The sequence below is a fragment of the Penicillium malachiteum genome (genome assembly GCF_028827825.1).
Source record: "Penicillium malachiteum strain IBT 17515 chromosome Unknown utg000001l:1.0-8184562.0:1.0-8186909.0, whole genome shotgun sequence".
NCBI lineage: Eukaryota > Fungi > Ascomycota > Eurotiomycetes > Eurotiales > Aspergillaceae > Penicillium > Penicillium malachiteum.
Genome location: NW_026643094.1, coordinates 3,921,758 through 3,936,059, shown reverse-complemented (window position 1 = coordinate 3,936,059; position 14,302 = coordinate 3,921,758). Strand labels below are relative to the sequence as shown.

At 45.3% G+C, this 14,302-nt stretch overlaps 5 protein-coding genes across 5 annotated transcripts; 1 reads left to right on the top strand and 4 right to left on the bottom strand.

The window, feature by feature from the left end:
* Nucleotides 1-116: 116 nt before the first annotated feature.
* Nucleotides 117-1,588, bottom strand: N7483_001485 (glycoside hydrolase family 32 protein; the record flags this gene model as incomplete). Its single annotated transcript, XM_057084922.1, has 4 exons — nucleotides 117-808; nucleotides 908-1,222; nucleotides 1,257-1,341; nucleotides 1,397-1,588. The coding sequence occupies 4 exons, from the start codon at nucleotides 1,586-1,588 to the stop codon at nucleotides 117-119; spliced, it is 1,284 nt and encodes a 427-aa protein (XP_056951071.1).
* A 668-nt stretch (nucleotides 1,589-2,256) lies between these two features.
* N7483_001484 (uncharacterized protein) lies at nucleotides 2,257-3,588 on the bottom strand (the record flags this gene model as incomplete). The annotated part of the gene is made up of 1 exon (XM_057084921.1): nucleotides 2,257-3,588. One exon carries the CDS (start codon nucleotides 3,586-3,588, stop codon nucleotides 2,257-2,259), a length of 1,332 nt encoding a protein of 443 aa, XP_056951070.1.
* Nucleotides 3,589-4,370: 782 nt separating this feature from the next.
* On the bottom strand, nucleotides 4,371-4,970 carry N7483_001483 (uncharacterized protein; the record flags this gene model as incomplete). Its single annotated transcript, XM_057084920.1, has 1 exon — nucleotides 4,371-4,970. One exon carries the CDS (start codon nucleotides 4,968-4,970, stop codon nucleotides 4,371-4,373), a length of 600 nt encoding a protein of 199 aa, XP_056951069.1.
* A 6,375-nt stretch (nucleotides 4,971-11,345) lies between these two features.
* On the top strand, nucleotides 11,346-11,967 carry N7483_001482 (uncharacterized protein; the record flags this gene model as incomplete). The annotated part of the gene is made up of 3 exons (XM_057084919.1): nucleotides 11,346-11,637; nucleotides 11,696-11,800; nucleotides 11,861-11,967. The coding sequence occupies 3 exons, from the start codon at nucleotides 11,346-11,348 to the stop codon at nucleotides 11,965-11,967; spliced, it is 504 nt and encodes a 167-aa protein (XP_056951068.1).
* A 165-nt stretch (nucleotides 11,968-12,132) lies between these two features.
* Nucleotides 12,133-13,476, bottom strand: N7483_001481 (Rieske [2Fe-2S] domain protein; the record flags this gene model as incomplete). The annotated part of the gene is made up of 1 exon (XM_057084918.1): nucleotides 12,133-13,476. The coding sequence occupies one exon, from the start codon at nucleotides 13,474-13,476 to the stop codon at nucleotides 12,133-12,135; it is 1,344 nt and encodes a 447-aa protein (XP_056951067.1).
* Between the last annotated feature and the right edge of the window lie 826 nt (nucleotides 13,477-14,302).

Below are 14,302 nucleotides of genomic sequence, written 5' to 3'. Positions count from 1 at the left end.
CCTGCATTCAACTACCTAGGTACATACCGGCTGGACTCTGTACGTATGCCAGTGATGATATGAATACATGATAGGGTTGGCTGGTCTCCATCTAGCAGAGCTTCCTCAATCATAATTCAGGTCCAAATGGAAGAAATCTGCGAGAGCTCGAGAAAGACACTTTGGGTGCTTGACTCCGTAGAAAAGATGTTACTGTATGTTGCATCCTCACTGGGAAATACCTGAGCAGTCAGCGTGCTCTCACCATTAAAGACCTCAACGCTGGCCCAATTCACCAGGATACGTAGATTTATCGAGCCATCAGGCTCCAATCTGCAGGGAGCAAAATACTTTCTCGGGAAAGTTTCATCGAATCCAACATCTCCTGACTTTCGTCGGTCCACAAATCTCTTTTGTGCTCCAAAGTCATATCCAATGCGTATTTGTTGCGTTAAATTGGAAGTGGCGTGGACAATGATACCGAACTCGCCCTTGCTTGAGCCGTTTTCCTTGACGCCTGAAAAGTTCAAATTGATGTCCAATGTTTTCCCAATAGACCCAAGGCTCTGCATTCCCATTTCGAATGATTTCCAAGAACGCGTGTCTGTCTTTTGATTTTGAATTGACTTCCAGTTCTCGTGCGGTGTTTGAATAAGAGCCACCTTGCCAGCAATAGTTCTCAATGACAATCTTCGAGGAGCTGCCATGGCGCTTCGCCAGGGATATGTCGGGATATTCTCTCCATATTGCCAGTTGTTCATCCAGCCGAGCTGAACATGATTCTTTGCGTCGAGGCCGTTGTAGGCAGTGGAAGCGTAGTAGTCAGGACCTCAGTCAGGCCAATTGGATGTCGTGTTTTCAGAGAAAAGGGAATCCGCATCTGGGATGAATGATGTTCCATTGAAGTCTCCAATAAAATATTGATCACCAGAGCCCACTGTACCCGGAGGGCCTCCTGGGTTCAGTCCAACAATCAGAACCCACTTTTGGGTGGTTTCACTGCCATCAAGAGGAAGTGGAAAGAGGTTGGGACTTTCCCATACGCCACCAACAGCGTTGGTAGGTCCAAATTCACTGGCGATGGACCAGTCTTTCAGATTGTCAGAAATCCAGATGACTAGCTTGTGTATCTCAGCTAGACTTGTGACAAGAATCCATTTCGCACTTTCGGCATGCCAAAATACGAAGGGATCGCGGAAGTTTTCGTACTGATCTTGGTAGGGCGAGGGAGGGTACTGGATGACTGGGTTGCCCGCATCATAAGTTTTCCGTCATGCCATTGTCAAGACTATAGGCAAGTGAATGAGATTCTTGGTCCCAAAGAGCTTTCCCTCCGCTTGGTAATGTTTGAGTCATCTCGTACTAAGTATGATCAGTTATTGTATGTTCAATGATGGGTGTGATAACAGCTTCTTACCTGGGATGTGTAAACAGCAACTATGGGGGTCTCTCCATTCGTCCCAAAGCTACTAGTGTTGTTGGTATCGACCACTGCGCTTCCAGTGTAGAACATTCCTGTTACATTTCCAGGATAACCTTCAGCGAGGAGAGCAACAGGATGTTCTGTCCAGTGAGTTAAATCTTCGCTTGTTGCATGACCCCACGACATGTTCCCCCAGGTAATCCCACCCGGATTATACTAGAAGTAAAGATGATACAATCCTTCATGATAAAAGAGACCACAAGGATCATTCATCCAGTTCTTCGCAGGGAGAAGTGAAATTGTGGCCTATAGGCCTCAGTATACAACCCCATAGTGGGTCCAATCCACGCAAAAAAGAACGACACTCGAGAGACCCCAAGCATTTTTAAGATTCTAATGGGATTGATATTTCTCATTGTCTACTTGAATTTGGGGGGGGGAAATGCCAGCTTTATGCCCCTCATATTACCCCGTGGGGCGCATCTTTTATGCTTCCTGTGAATACTCGGGCGTTTCTTCGGCGAAACCCTCGAACTATCCCCGCAGTCAAGGTTATAAAGGGTGAATTCTCGGCGTTAACTGATTCTATTTGTGCAGGACTTTTGACAATAATGATTTATTTGTTATCCTTATGACCTCATACCGGCAAAGAGTTCTTGCTTATTACTAGATACCTCTACCGGTCCACTAATCTTCCAGGATATCAACATGAGCCTATCGAGCCTTGCATGCGCATGCATCAGTCATGTATTCATGTAAGGATAGATCATAAATTGATTCTTTAAATAACCAAGTTAAGCTGACTCTAGAACTATGTCATAGAGCTCTCACACGCCAATCTCCGTGATGTGATCCTATGCGTCCTTCACATTTGAAGTGACGGTCTGTCCATAATCGTCCGGTGCAGCACGATTGCAAGGAACGCCGGAATCATCTTCATCCACAATATTTATACACTGATAGACTTCATGCTGGATATCAGTCCCATACATTGGCAAGCCCAACGTACTATTCACAGACTGAAGCTCGATATCCTCAAACTTGATCCCAGGACAAGGGTGTACGTCAGAGCAGTATATCGAAGCCGCGATATTGTATCGAGAAGTGCCTTTGATATTCGACCATGTCACATCCTCGATGGCCATCTTGGATGTATTGCAGTTTTGTCCACCTTCAGTGTAAATGCACTGAGAGATCTGAATGGGCAGCGCGACGTTGGTCAACTCGAAGTTGCGGTAGGTGATATTCTTGATCAGGCCACTACCGCCACCTCCACTGTCCCCATTAGAGCTTACATCTTCAACAATTCCTTGCCATGTCTTGATGAATGCACCCTCAATACAATTCAGACAGCGAACAGCTTCAAAGGTGACGTTTTGCACGTAGTCAGGCATTGTGGGATATTGGCCGACAGATCCGATTGTCATGCCATAGTTTCCGTGACAGGTGACATTCTTAAGGTGCAGATTGGTGGTATTGCCCTTAGCGGCCACACAGTCATCTTGGTTGGTGATAACTGCATTTTCGACCAGCAGAGTATCACTATTCCAAGAATCATATCCGTCGGTATTGACAGTGCCCCATTCATCACTGCTTGTAGCATTCACGTAAAGGTTTGTGATAGAAAAGCTTTTGCTGTAGGACACGAAAGTAGCCCAAAACTGAGGTTGAATGACAATGAGGCCATCCACAAGTAGGTTTTTGGAGTTGATGAAGGTGATACTGATAGGTCGACCTGGCTGGTTACTTTGATTCCTGTTCTCGGTGTACCAAGCCTGGCCATTCCCATTGTACCAGCCTCCTTCACCACGGAAAGTGACATTGGTTCCGCCAAAGAGCCATGCAGTGGACTGGTTTTGGAAGACCACAGAATATGAATGGGAGAGCCAGTAGGAAATATCGTCAGAGAATAGCAGCTCGCCTTGCAGTGAGACATCACAGTTCTCGAGATTTGTGGTGTTCAAAACGGAATTTATGTTGAAGGTATTGTTGGAGAAAACAATTCGACCATCGATACCGCATTTCTGGAATGCCTTATGAATTGAAGGTGCATCATCCGCAGGTCGCCCTTTATGGTTGATAGACTCAGGATAGAGGGTACAGGTGTTCCCCTTTTCATAAACCACGTACCCGGCTGTCAAAGACGCCAGGGAGGCGACTGGTATGAGGAGTGATCGCAGCTTCATAGTAGTCACTGATGCTCTTACTGGTAGTAGAGGCTTCCAGTTTGTATGTTGTCTACGACCTGCCAGTGTTTCTAGTGAGATGGATGAGAAAACAAATCTGCCAAAATAATTTTAATCAAGGGGCATCTACATGAGATACTAGTACTTGTGAGATCTATGCGCAGTGTTTACGAGAATGACCATTATTTACCCCACAGAGGTTACATCCAATGTTCCACTTATTGGCTCAGCTTTTCTTGATATGTGGCGGAAGTGCGCTTTGGTCGGTGGAAGTTAGCCCGAAATGGCAATTCTGGAATTCTGCCGTTCTTCCTCTTTCCAGCACTGGATAATTCATTTGCAAAAGCGATGCAAGTAGTCTCAAATTTTCCTTGATGTATCCTTGCTTCCACTTTAGCACTGGTATTGGTCATTATTCCCCTGGTCGATTGTAGAACGTTTGAGGTAGCAGCCCTTTGAGCATGAAGTGATGAGTCCACAGACTCCATATTGTAAATTTGTACATATAACCATTCATATCCCAGTTCACAGATCGGATTTAGGACTTGAAGTATTGATATTGTAAATAAACGCGAGTTTCATGTGTATCTAGGTGAAGCAAGATAAAAACCAGGAAGCTACCAAACAGCAGACTTATGCCAGAGCGTTGTGAACTTGAACATAGTAATCCTTTTGAGAATCCACTAATTGTGTCAGGTATCAGATTCAAACTATGAAACAACAGAAGAACATAACCGAAGTGAACCATACGTAAGTAATTTATTTGGTCGTCTTTTAGCGAGCTAGCATCTGGCACTGTTCGGAACCCCTGTGCTCGGGGCGGTGCTGAAAGACTGGTCAACGAGAACATCAACGGGTACTTGACCAACTATGCTCGAGTATTCTCTATGAAATACTGGTAAATAATGTAAAGAGGACTCACCTGAATAGGTCTGGGCAATCAAATAAGGTGGCGTGAAGCATGCTCCTCCCTGGGGCGGCATAGTAATAGGCCGTCCGAGACATGCTGCCATAGCCTCATTGATATCGATGCGATTTCCTGTAGGCTTTCGATGCTGGGACAATCCACTATGTATTGGGTCTCCCTTCTCACGAAACTTTTTGTCAAAATGATCATACAACCCAGGCGTGGTTGAGAACCCTTTCTTTCCACACTCGGGGGCAGGGCAAACGTAGTTAAGTGGTTTCGTCTCGGCCATCTCGCGGTAAAAGGCCAAAGCGTATCGAGTCCGATCTAGCTCTGCAAGTGTCTCATCGTGGCGGGTTGCCGATAGAAGGAGCTGGGCCGATAGACGAACGATCAAGAATGTAATGTCGGGACCCATGAGAGTTGGTTTCTCGATCCAGATCGATTCACCGCAGCTCATGAGGGTATTGTTCATCGCGGGTCTGTTGCCATGATCTATGATCAAGGGGGTGTATATAGCGGATAACAGATTCTTGGGCGTCTTGGTACGGCGCGTCGTACGAATAAGTGCATAGTCCGCATACTGGAGCGTGGTTTAAAGCGCTGCTTAGCATGCACCATTTATGTCAAATCTCATGGAAGGGTTCATGTACGCCTTGATAAATCACTTGACGAATTTCTAATGTAGCATCGTTGATTTGACCTGCGCGAATCTCTATCACTCCGCTCTCATTATCGTCCGTGATAATGGCATTTCCTCGTAACCAGTGCTCCATTTTCGAAACCACGGATGAGATTTGACCCTGTTGCCCATCGGAGGATAGGCGTTCGAGATGCTCAAAGGGTGACATATCCGTGGCTCCGTGAGCCTTGTGTTGAAATAGTCGCCTTTTTTTCTTCTCTCGTTTGGATCTTCGCGTCCAAGCGGGAAGAACTCTGCCCCGCTGAATGGTGTGGGGGCGTTGCGGATCTCCCCTGAACACGCTGAGTCAGCGTAGTTTTTGTTTTGATTTTGTGATTTTTATGCTGTGTGGCACCTGGTCACTATACACTTGGGCATAAGCGAAGTGATTCCGGCTGCTTGCAGAGTCAAGATGGGTGGGGACTGCTACCCGCGCAACATCCACAAGTTACTTAACTCCTCGGCAGATAATCGTTCATTTGAGTCTCCGATATTGACCCCTTTAATGAAAAATCATATTTCCTCCTCTACCGGTTCAAAGTTTCGATGTCACTTCCCGGATATAGCGCCTGCACATGGAGAGAGAGAGAGTCAAGTGAGGGACAACAGCGATCATGACTAGTACCCTTCAGGGAGACAAAATCCGAGCGCGAACTTGAACTCTGAAAGTGGAGATATACTTCAAGCTGAGCTGAGTACCGAAAAGCTGGTTAATGGTATCTCCGGAGAAAGGAGAGCCTATTAAAAAAATGTGACTTATCGATGTCTTCTCACCTTAGACTATCAAGGCAATATCTCCTATCAAGCCATAGATGCGCCAAGGATCTAAATTCAAGCCATGTTAAGAACGAACCTCTTTGAATGGATTCAACTCGGCCCGTGGGTGGGTCTTCCGAATTCCCGTCCCAGAACTTGAGCACATTGGTCCCATGAATATTTGAAGGATTCCTAGCTGAACGCTTGTCCCAACTTGGTACATGGCGGTCAGCATTTAGTGGCTGAGGAATCGCGTCTTCAAGTCCCGAGGTCGCGTTGAAGACTCCGTGCATGTCGTCAAAAAGTACTCTGTCACGACGTGGACCATGAAATTACTCATATCACTTTCTGCTCAAAGAGTCATGAATGGTGATCACACGGTTTAATCCATCACAAGAAATTCCAGGAAGTAACCTCTCAAATATGACCCAAAATTGATACTTCAAGGGTCCAAACAAAGCGCAACCCAAGATCATCGCTCCCATCAACTACATTGATCATCTTCCTGTTATCACATCAAACCCCGCATAGTAATTTTTGGTCAAGGTAAAATTAAGCTAATAAAAAACATCAGATCATCAGAGCTTTACATCAGAGGCGTCTGAATCCATGGTACTGATATCTCGAGCTTCTTTGAGACAAAGGCCGAATGTCCGAGCTACCATGGACCCTTTCAATACCCTGGTCACTTGAAATTTGATCAAAGAATCTCTTTTCGTGCCAAGGTCTGGGCAAAATTGAAGCATCGGGAAACAACGTCACGAGTTGTTACATCGAGACAAAGGAAGCAGTATCAAGTTATGAGCCCTCGAACCTCAAGTATTAGATAAAAGCCCTATTCTGACTCGGAGAATTCAATCAATTTCCTCAATCAATATCCCCTGGAAAGCGAAGTCCTCATCATCTCAACATTCATCGATTCATCATGGAGCTTCCTACCTTGAGCTTGCTTATAGTTGTTGCCCTGGCTGCATTGGCAAATGCACACTGTGGTGTTGGTATGATTTCACTCCATATGTACAAATCGAAATCTGTATATTCTTCGCGGGATCTCAAGTTTTCTAACGTTAATAGATGTTGCCGTCTGCACTATGGGAGCCGATCCGGAGTCGTGCATCGTCACCTGTTAAAGGCCAACCTTACGATTTGAATTTGTTGGATAATCACGTACACCCTACGCCATAAGTGCTTACCTCTGCTTTATACGCTTCTTCAACTTTTCGCAAGTCCTCACAATTGCCTCGGCTCGACTATTGATATCAACGAGTGGCCCACGTCAAAAGAATGGATACCGGAGCGTGCTATATGGTCATCGGTGGCAAATTTTGAAATCATTATCATTGTCATGTATCTCGTGCTTGAATCTATTTATCTGAATGTATCATCTCAATTCTTCAAGGCCTGAGTAATTTTCCCAATAATCATGCTCGAATATTCATTTATCTCTTCCCAGGTGCGAGGGCTCTGTTGAACGCCCTCGAACCAACTCTTGAGTAAGAAATCACGAAACACGCAGAAGTCGAAGCCGCATTCTCCCATAATCAAAAGTACTTGCAGACACCAAAGGAATTTGTCCGCATTTCGACACCGGATGAAGGTCTTAGTAATATGTCCTATGCTCACACAAACAAAGCAGACTCCCCATAGATTCATACTATCTTGTAGACAATATGGTATTGTGCGGACTATCATCTCAGCGTATAGTTCTGAGAGATCCAAGCTCGAAATATTAGGAGGGTTGTTATAAAGATTTGGGTTTTGAGGTGGGCTATCGTAGAGATTCGGATATTGGGGAGACCCGCCCTGAGAATCCTCGTCTTGAAAAGGAATGTGACAGACTGGAGATATCTCAGATACGGCAGCAGCAGCGAGTAATTTGACTTGGTCGATCAGAGTATAAAGGGAAGATAGTGACATCCAGAACATCTGATGTAATCTGGCATCATCAAGTAAACGAAAACGATAAGGTGTACCGAACATGCGATCTATAGGCGGGACCCAAGATTTTATTTCACCTGAAAGAAGTAAGTTAAGAGAAATATAGCTGAGATATGAGATTAAACAAACCTGCTTTAGATGGAAGCGGACCTCTACCTGGATACCAAAGATGGCTACCGTACCATTCCAGCTGCCTTTTCTCAAAGATAAAACATTTATCAAGTAATGTTTGAATGGCGTTAGTATCGGAGAGATTGACTGAGTTTGTCGATGCAGAAAGTTTGTCGATGCAGAAAGTTGCGAAAGATCAGCGAAAGCTTTGATAGATCGATCATTGGACCTGTTGCACCGGGTTCCATTTCCCAATAAATTTCTTCTTGCATCATATGCATGCACCATGTGAAGACCTGCAGTTATCTCGCAGTAAGCGAATATTCTCTTTTTATTCCATAGGCGAAGACATACCTTTTTGGTCATTTGGTGTTGGTTGTATATAGCAGCAAGAACAGGATTGCTGCGAGCGGTTATCTTGGGACGATAATGTTTTAAGACTGTTTTAAATCCTTCCACCTGAGCGAGCCATGTTTCAAAGCCAGATGGGGAGTACAATGTCTATCATTGGACATTAGCCAGTAGTTTGATGAATTTGGAGCAAGAATATTCACCTCGATATCTTGAAAAATCACACCCGTGTAGATAATGTCCTCATGATAGCGATTTCGGCTTATCATATCTGACATATGTTGAATAGAGCCATTGTATAGTTCCACTCCATGATTGAATATGGCCTTGTCACTATTAATCTTTCCGACATAAATGCATGATAATGCCGAAATCGCCTTCTCGAGCATCACGGTTTTCTTGGGCTGCGTCGAGATGGCAGTGATGACATGATGCCAAAGATCGACAGTGGAGCGTGCCTGGAAGCCATGGGGGAAGTAAATGTCAAAAAAGGAATTAAACATATGACTCCGCATCATCAGTCCCGATTTCACAATCTGAACGGGCCCAATTTCCCCACTTTTCCGATGAGTTGACCTCACAATAGGGGCACTTCGCGTTGACGCTGAATCCATTTTCTGCTTCCTCTCATGTTCTTTTAGGTCTTGAAAAATGAAAATGTGACCTCGCCGGTAGCCTGGACACTGAACTCGATGTTTGACACACTGTCCACATTGTGGCTCTTTTTCGTCGCACTGTAGTGTATTCTTTTTCAATACTGGGCCGAGCACGGCTGGAAGGTGGAGATTGAACCCACCTTTATTTTGCGCTTTTTACATGTACCACACGCCTTTGGTTGCCAGGGCTTTCCAGCCATTTTGTTCAAGCCAATTGACCCAGGTTGAGCGTATATTTTGGGTCATGTTATGCGTAGGAAATGGGAGCTTGAAAGAATTAAGTGAGGGGACGGAAATCGGGGATGACGTAGCTTCAGTTCTCATGAACCTTGGAATAGATTGGGGCCTAGCATTGAGACAGTCAACTGGGAACCCTCTAGAGCTGTGTATGCGGAGTAAAGATTCTCCATGCTTGTATTCAAATTTTTTGTTTTCAAAAATACGATATGCAGCCCCAGGTGTCAGTGTTGACTTTCAAAATTGAAATAGATATGACCGTCATTCAAAGTATGATTCTGGTTTTTCCTTTTTGATTGCTCAAGAATAATTAAGGACGAACCTTCGACTATTACAAGGTTCAATCTTAATCACATAAAAGCCCCCTATCCGTACTAGTGCAGGGTATAAATCCCTGCATGTCGGTGCCCAGGTGGGCGGTCAAGGAATTACTATATTGACCCTTTTCACAACCTCCTCAGGTTGGATATCAACTTGAACTAGTACTCCATATAGCACTCGAGCTCATGAAATTGACGCGTCATCTATACTACCCTAGTCTGGTTATTCGTCCAAATGAGAATTTTGAAAATCTTGGCATCATATTAGCTCTGAGATCGAGCTATGCCACTCACACTAGTATGTACTACGTTCGACCAGTTGACCTCTAGGGACCATTCCAGTCGCTCCAGTTCAAGTTCCAATCCTGAGCATGTGTATACATTTGGGATCAGAAGGCCATTGGGTCCTGAAACATTCCAAGTTTAAGCTATCACGGCAGATCATCCTCGCATATACGGAGTATGGAAAAAACTGTTTTTTTTCTCTCTTAAATCCGAGAGACAGTGGGTATTTGCAGTGACGTAGATCTCCACATGTGCAGGAAATTAAAGCCTCCTTCAAGCTTAGTATGGGGCGCGTTTTGGCCCCTCAGGATGTCAGCGGTTGAATGTTTTGAATATGTACCCGAGAGCCTTGCATTAGACGCAAGTGCAGATTAGACGAGGATTCCTGGAAGCTATGCATAGCCATAGCAGTCAATGTTTGTTGGTTCAAATTGATGTTGATGCAAGCGCTGAGAACCTGCCCAAGTGATATGCTGGCTACCTGGTCATCTTCAAAACTTGAAACATTGAAGATATACCAGTTGACAATTTCCATCATCTTGGAAGATGTCAGCGCTCTATACGCGTCCTCGTTTATTTTAAGGTGTGAAATTACTCCATATCCGCCACTTCGTCAATCGTGGTTCGTTGGATCTGAAATTTCTTATTCTCCTGCCTGTGTTGGGTGATAAAGGGGGAAAAGGTGGATAAAGTCAGGCATAGTCAGGCACAAGTGACCTCTGACCTCAAATTTTCCGATGGATCTGCTCTTTGTTTATGCTCCAGTTTTCTCGATTATCTGCGGCTCCATCTGTCCTCCAACGTTTTGTCTCAGTCATATACTCTCAGACCACCTCTTGTCGATAAGCGTTTCTCCCTAAACAAGCAACACTTAAGATAATCGGGTAACAAAATGATCATGGAAGTGATCAGGCCCGCTTGGCGCGATGAGATCGTCCGGTCTATTGTCTCACATCCCCGCTTAACTTGCCGAGCTCAGGTACACCCCTTAACCAAGTGGAGTATAGAGGGTCTGATCGGCGTCAATTCAGCAACATGAGTGGTTCGCAACTTCCAACTCCACTTCCAGTTGGCATTGCTTGTATCCGTCGTTTCTTAGAGGCGGGTCAACTCTCTGGGTCAATGAGGTGATTCTGGGATTGCACATCCTAACTTCCTGTGCCTTGTTGGTGGGTATCGGATCTAAAAATGTTGGAATCCACCTTTTCTTGTCAACCCAATCAGTGAAGCCATATGAGATAAAGCAACTCCTGTGTACGCGCGGAAACGTGGAAACCATTGCGGGTTGGCTCCATTGTTTGAGAAATCATTTTCCAACATCGTACGGAGTACGGAGGAGAAACGTCACTCTTTCTTGGCTCTGCATGATGGATCAGTATAAAGCTGATCGCAGTTCGCCTTGATCGACATTTCCATCAATCAGTCTCTCATTACCAGTCACTCCTTTATCAACCCATACATACTATATTCAAACTATCAAGACTCGACGTCATTTCTCCAACCCAATTATCAACATGAAGTTCTTCGCCCCTCTCGCTCTTTTGGCCGCCACTGCCCTCGCTGGCCCTCTCGGTGTTCGCTCCTCTACCAGCGAATTCAAGCTCAAGACCCACGGTGCTACTATCGACTCTCTGAATGACCTCTACGTCTACTCCTACCACACCGGAGCCGGTCTGAGTGACGCCGTCCTCTCTAACACCTCCTCTGAGGCCACTTCCTTCTGGATCACCAACGGCACCGTCTACGCTGACCTCGAGGACTCTTACTCCTGGGGTCTGTCTATCAACGGTGACACCGACGAAGCTTGTACGTGATCAACTATGTTCAGATTTTCAATATTGGGTATACTCTAATCATTATATAGCTTGGGAGCCCGTTGTCATTGACGCTGATGGTGGCGAGTCTGGATACTCCATCTCTCACGGCAAGTTGATTGGTTCCGCCGAGGAGGAGTTCGACGGCTGGCTCGGTAAGTTGATATGACCACTTGCTATATGTTTACCTCATCTGACGTTTTGCTTTCCTTTAGTCTGCCCCTGGTACCACAACGCTCCCCAGCTGTTCGCTCTTGTTTCCGGTTTCAATGCCAACATCCCCTCGAGCTGCAGCAAGGTCACCCTCGAGGCTGTCTACTAGAGGGTTTCATAGATGGCACTTGAAGCATAACTATGTTACTCGTAATGGTTAATACAACTCGTTCATGTGTCCTCGGTTCCTGACCTAGAGTCTATTCTATTGATGGTTTAATAAATTGATCATCATGTCATTGCTTTTTTATTCATACATCATGAAGGGATATCATTAGGAAGCTGCCACGAGACTGGGAGATTCCTCGTCATACCACCGCTTATCCATTCCAGCTTCTAAGCGAGCTTCCTCATTGAATGGTCCTCGGATAGGTCCTCGGAAATGCTTCGACACATTCGAACGGAAGACCTGCACTGGGTCGGTGCCCTCTTCATTGCAGATCCAGGTCAGCCACCTGTGGCCAGTAGTAACATGAGTAATTTCGTCGTGGTGGATGATTTCCAATGCTGCAACACTAGGGTCATCTCCAGAGTTGCGGAATTTTTGGATAGTCATAGGATTAACGTCCAGACCTCTAGCTTCATGAACCAGGGCAATGATACTGATTCTGGCACGGAGATCGTATGCTGTTTCCTGAGCGGAGAGCCAAAGTGTGTGGTGAACAGGCAGCGCTCCGAAATATGAACCCAATTCCTCAATACGGGCTCTGAGAAGAGAGAAGTGTTTCGCCTCGTCGCTTGCAACCTTCAACCAGTCATGAAAGTATGCTCGTGGAAGCTCCTGTGAGGTTTTCTCGGTTTGAAACGTAGCAAATCGCACACAGATATCGATAGCCAGGTCAATAGCCCATAATTCAATATTGGCTAATGCATGCAACATAGCAATCCGGCTCTTCAGTGTACCACCTTTCCCTGTCCTCGGCATAGCTCCGGCCTTTAATTCGATCATTTTCTCACGAGGAGGTTGTTCTTCAGGCGCCGCGACAGTACCTCTGCCAAGTTCCATAGGGGAATCAGATCCCTCTCTTTCGGTGAATATTGAGAAAAGATGAGTAGTCAACTCGATTTTATGTTCCGGGTTAGCGGTATCCAAAATATGAACCGCCCAGTCACAAAGTGTCGCCTTGTCATCCAGATAACGAGCCATTCCAGGGTCCACTGCTTTCACAGGTGTAGGTGCAATCTTTTGTGATGATCGTCCATTCTTCAATTTGACCTTTTCGCTGACTGGCTCAATCTTGGCAAGTTCCACAGCTGATTCATCTTCAATAGGGAAATTCAACAGGACTGATTCCCCTTGCACATCGATCGGGTATGTACAGGCTTTGATACCGATGCTCGATTCACCGGTCTCCACGTTAAAATCGTAGGCATGCCACGGGCAGCTGGCCACATATCCTGAATCTTCAATATCAATTTGTGAGTCCACCATAGGACCTCCTGCATGGGGACATTCAGCCTCCATGGCAAAGTAAGACCACCCATCCACTTCGTTGGGTTTTGACGCGGAGGGGTCAATTGACGGCAGGCGAAATAGTACTAGTCGCTTTCCGGTGGACAGATAAACCACATATCTAGCCTGAGTAAAGCCAGACAAGGGGCCACAGTTGATAATCATTTTGAATTTATGGACCTAAAATGAATTCCGCCAACTGAAGATAGTCGTCGTCGTCGTTTCACGTGTTTTGGATTTTTGATTTTTTTTTTCTTTTTTGGAGGGGAGGCCACGTGAGATAAGACTCACTCTAGCGTGGCGATAATAACTGATAAGGATCGATAAGCACTGATAAGGATGTATAAGTCGAGATAACCTCAAGTTTACATTTCAGTGTATGCCCAGATGATGATATTCAAGATAGATTGATGCTTGAACCAATAAAGAGGGCTGTATATTTTTTCAAATTTTACAGAGAGGTCGATAAGATTTGGAAGATAACAAGACAAAATTGCGGAAAAAATAGTCTCTTCAAAGGCGAAACATCTGGAGTAAAATCAAGTACGCGACGGCTTGAACTGACATCAACTTCAATTTTGAGATTATCACTGTCGACTGGACAAAAATTAGAAATCCTCAATCCTGGCACTAGTGGAATGTTGTGATTCAGGTTGTGTCTCAATTTTCACGTGCTGGTCAGTCGGAGTCAAAGTTGTGGTTTCATTGTTTGCCCAAGATCAATCTCTCGCTTCGCCATCTTTCCCAATTAGGAAGTGTATGATCTTGGGGCCTGCGTGATCTTGCTGCCTTCCCCCAAGGTATAAATTCATGAGATCTTCCCCCATTCCATTTCTTCTTCCTTATTTTCCCCAGCCCACTTCCACTCCTTCTTACTTTCATCCATCCACTCATCCACTCATCCACTCATCCACTCATCCATCCATCCATCCATAAACATACTCAACCAACCCCTCCGGTGAGCCTTCCGTGCCCATGGTCTCATCCTGGG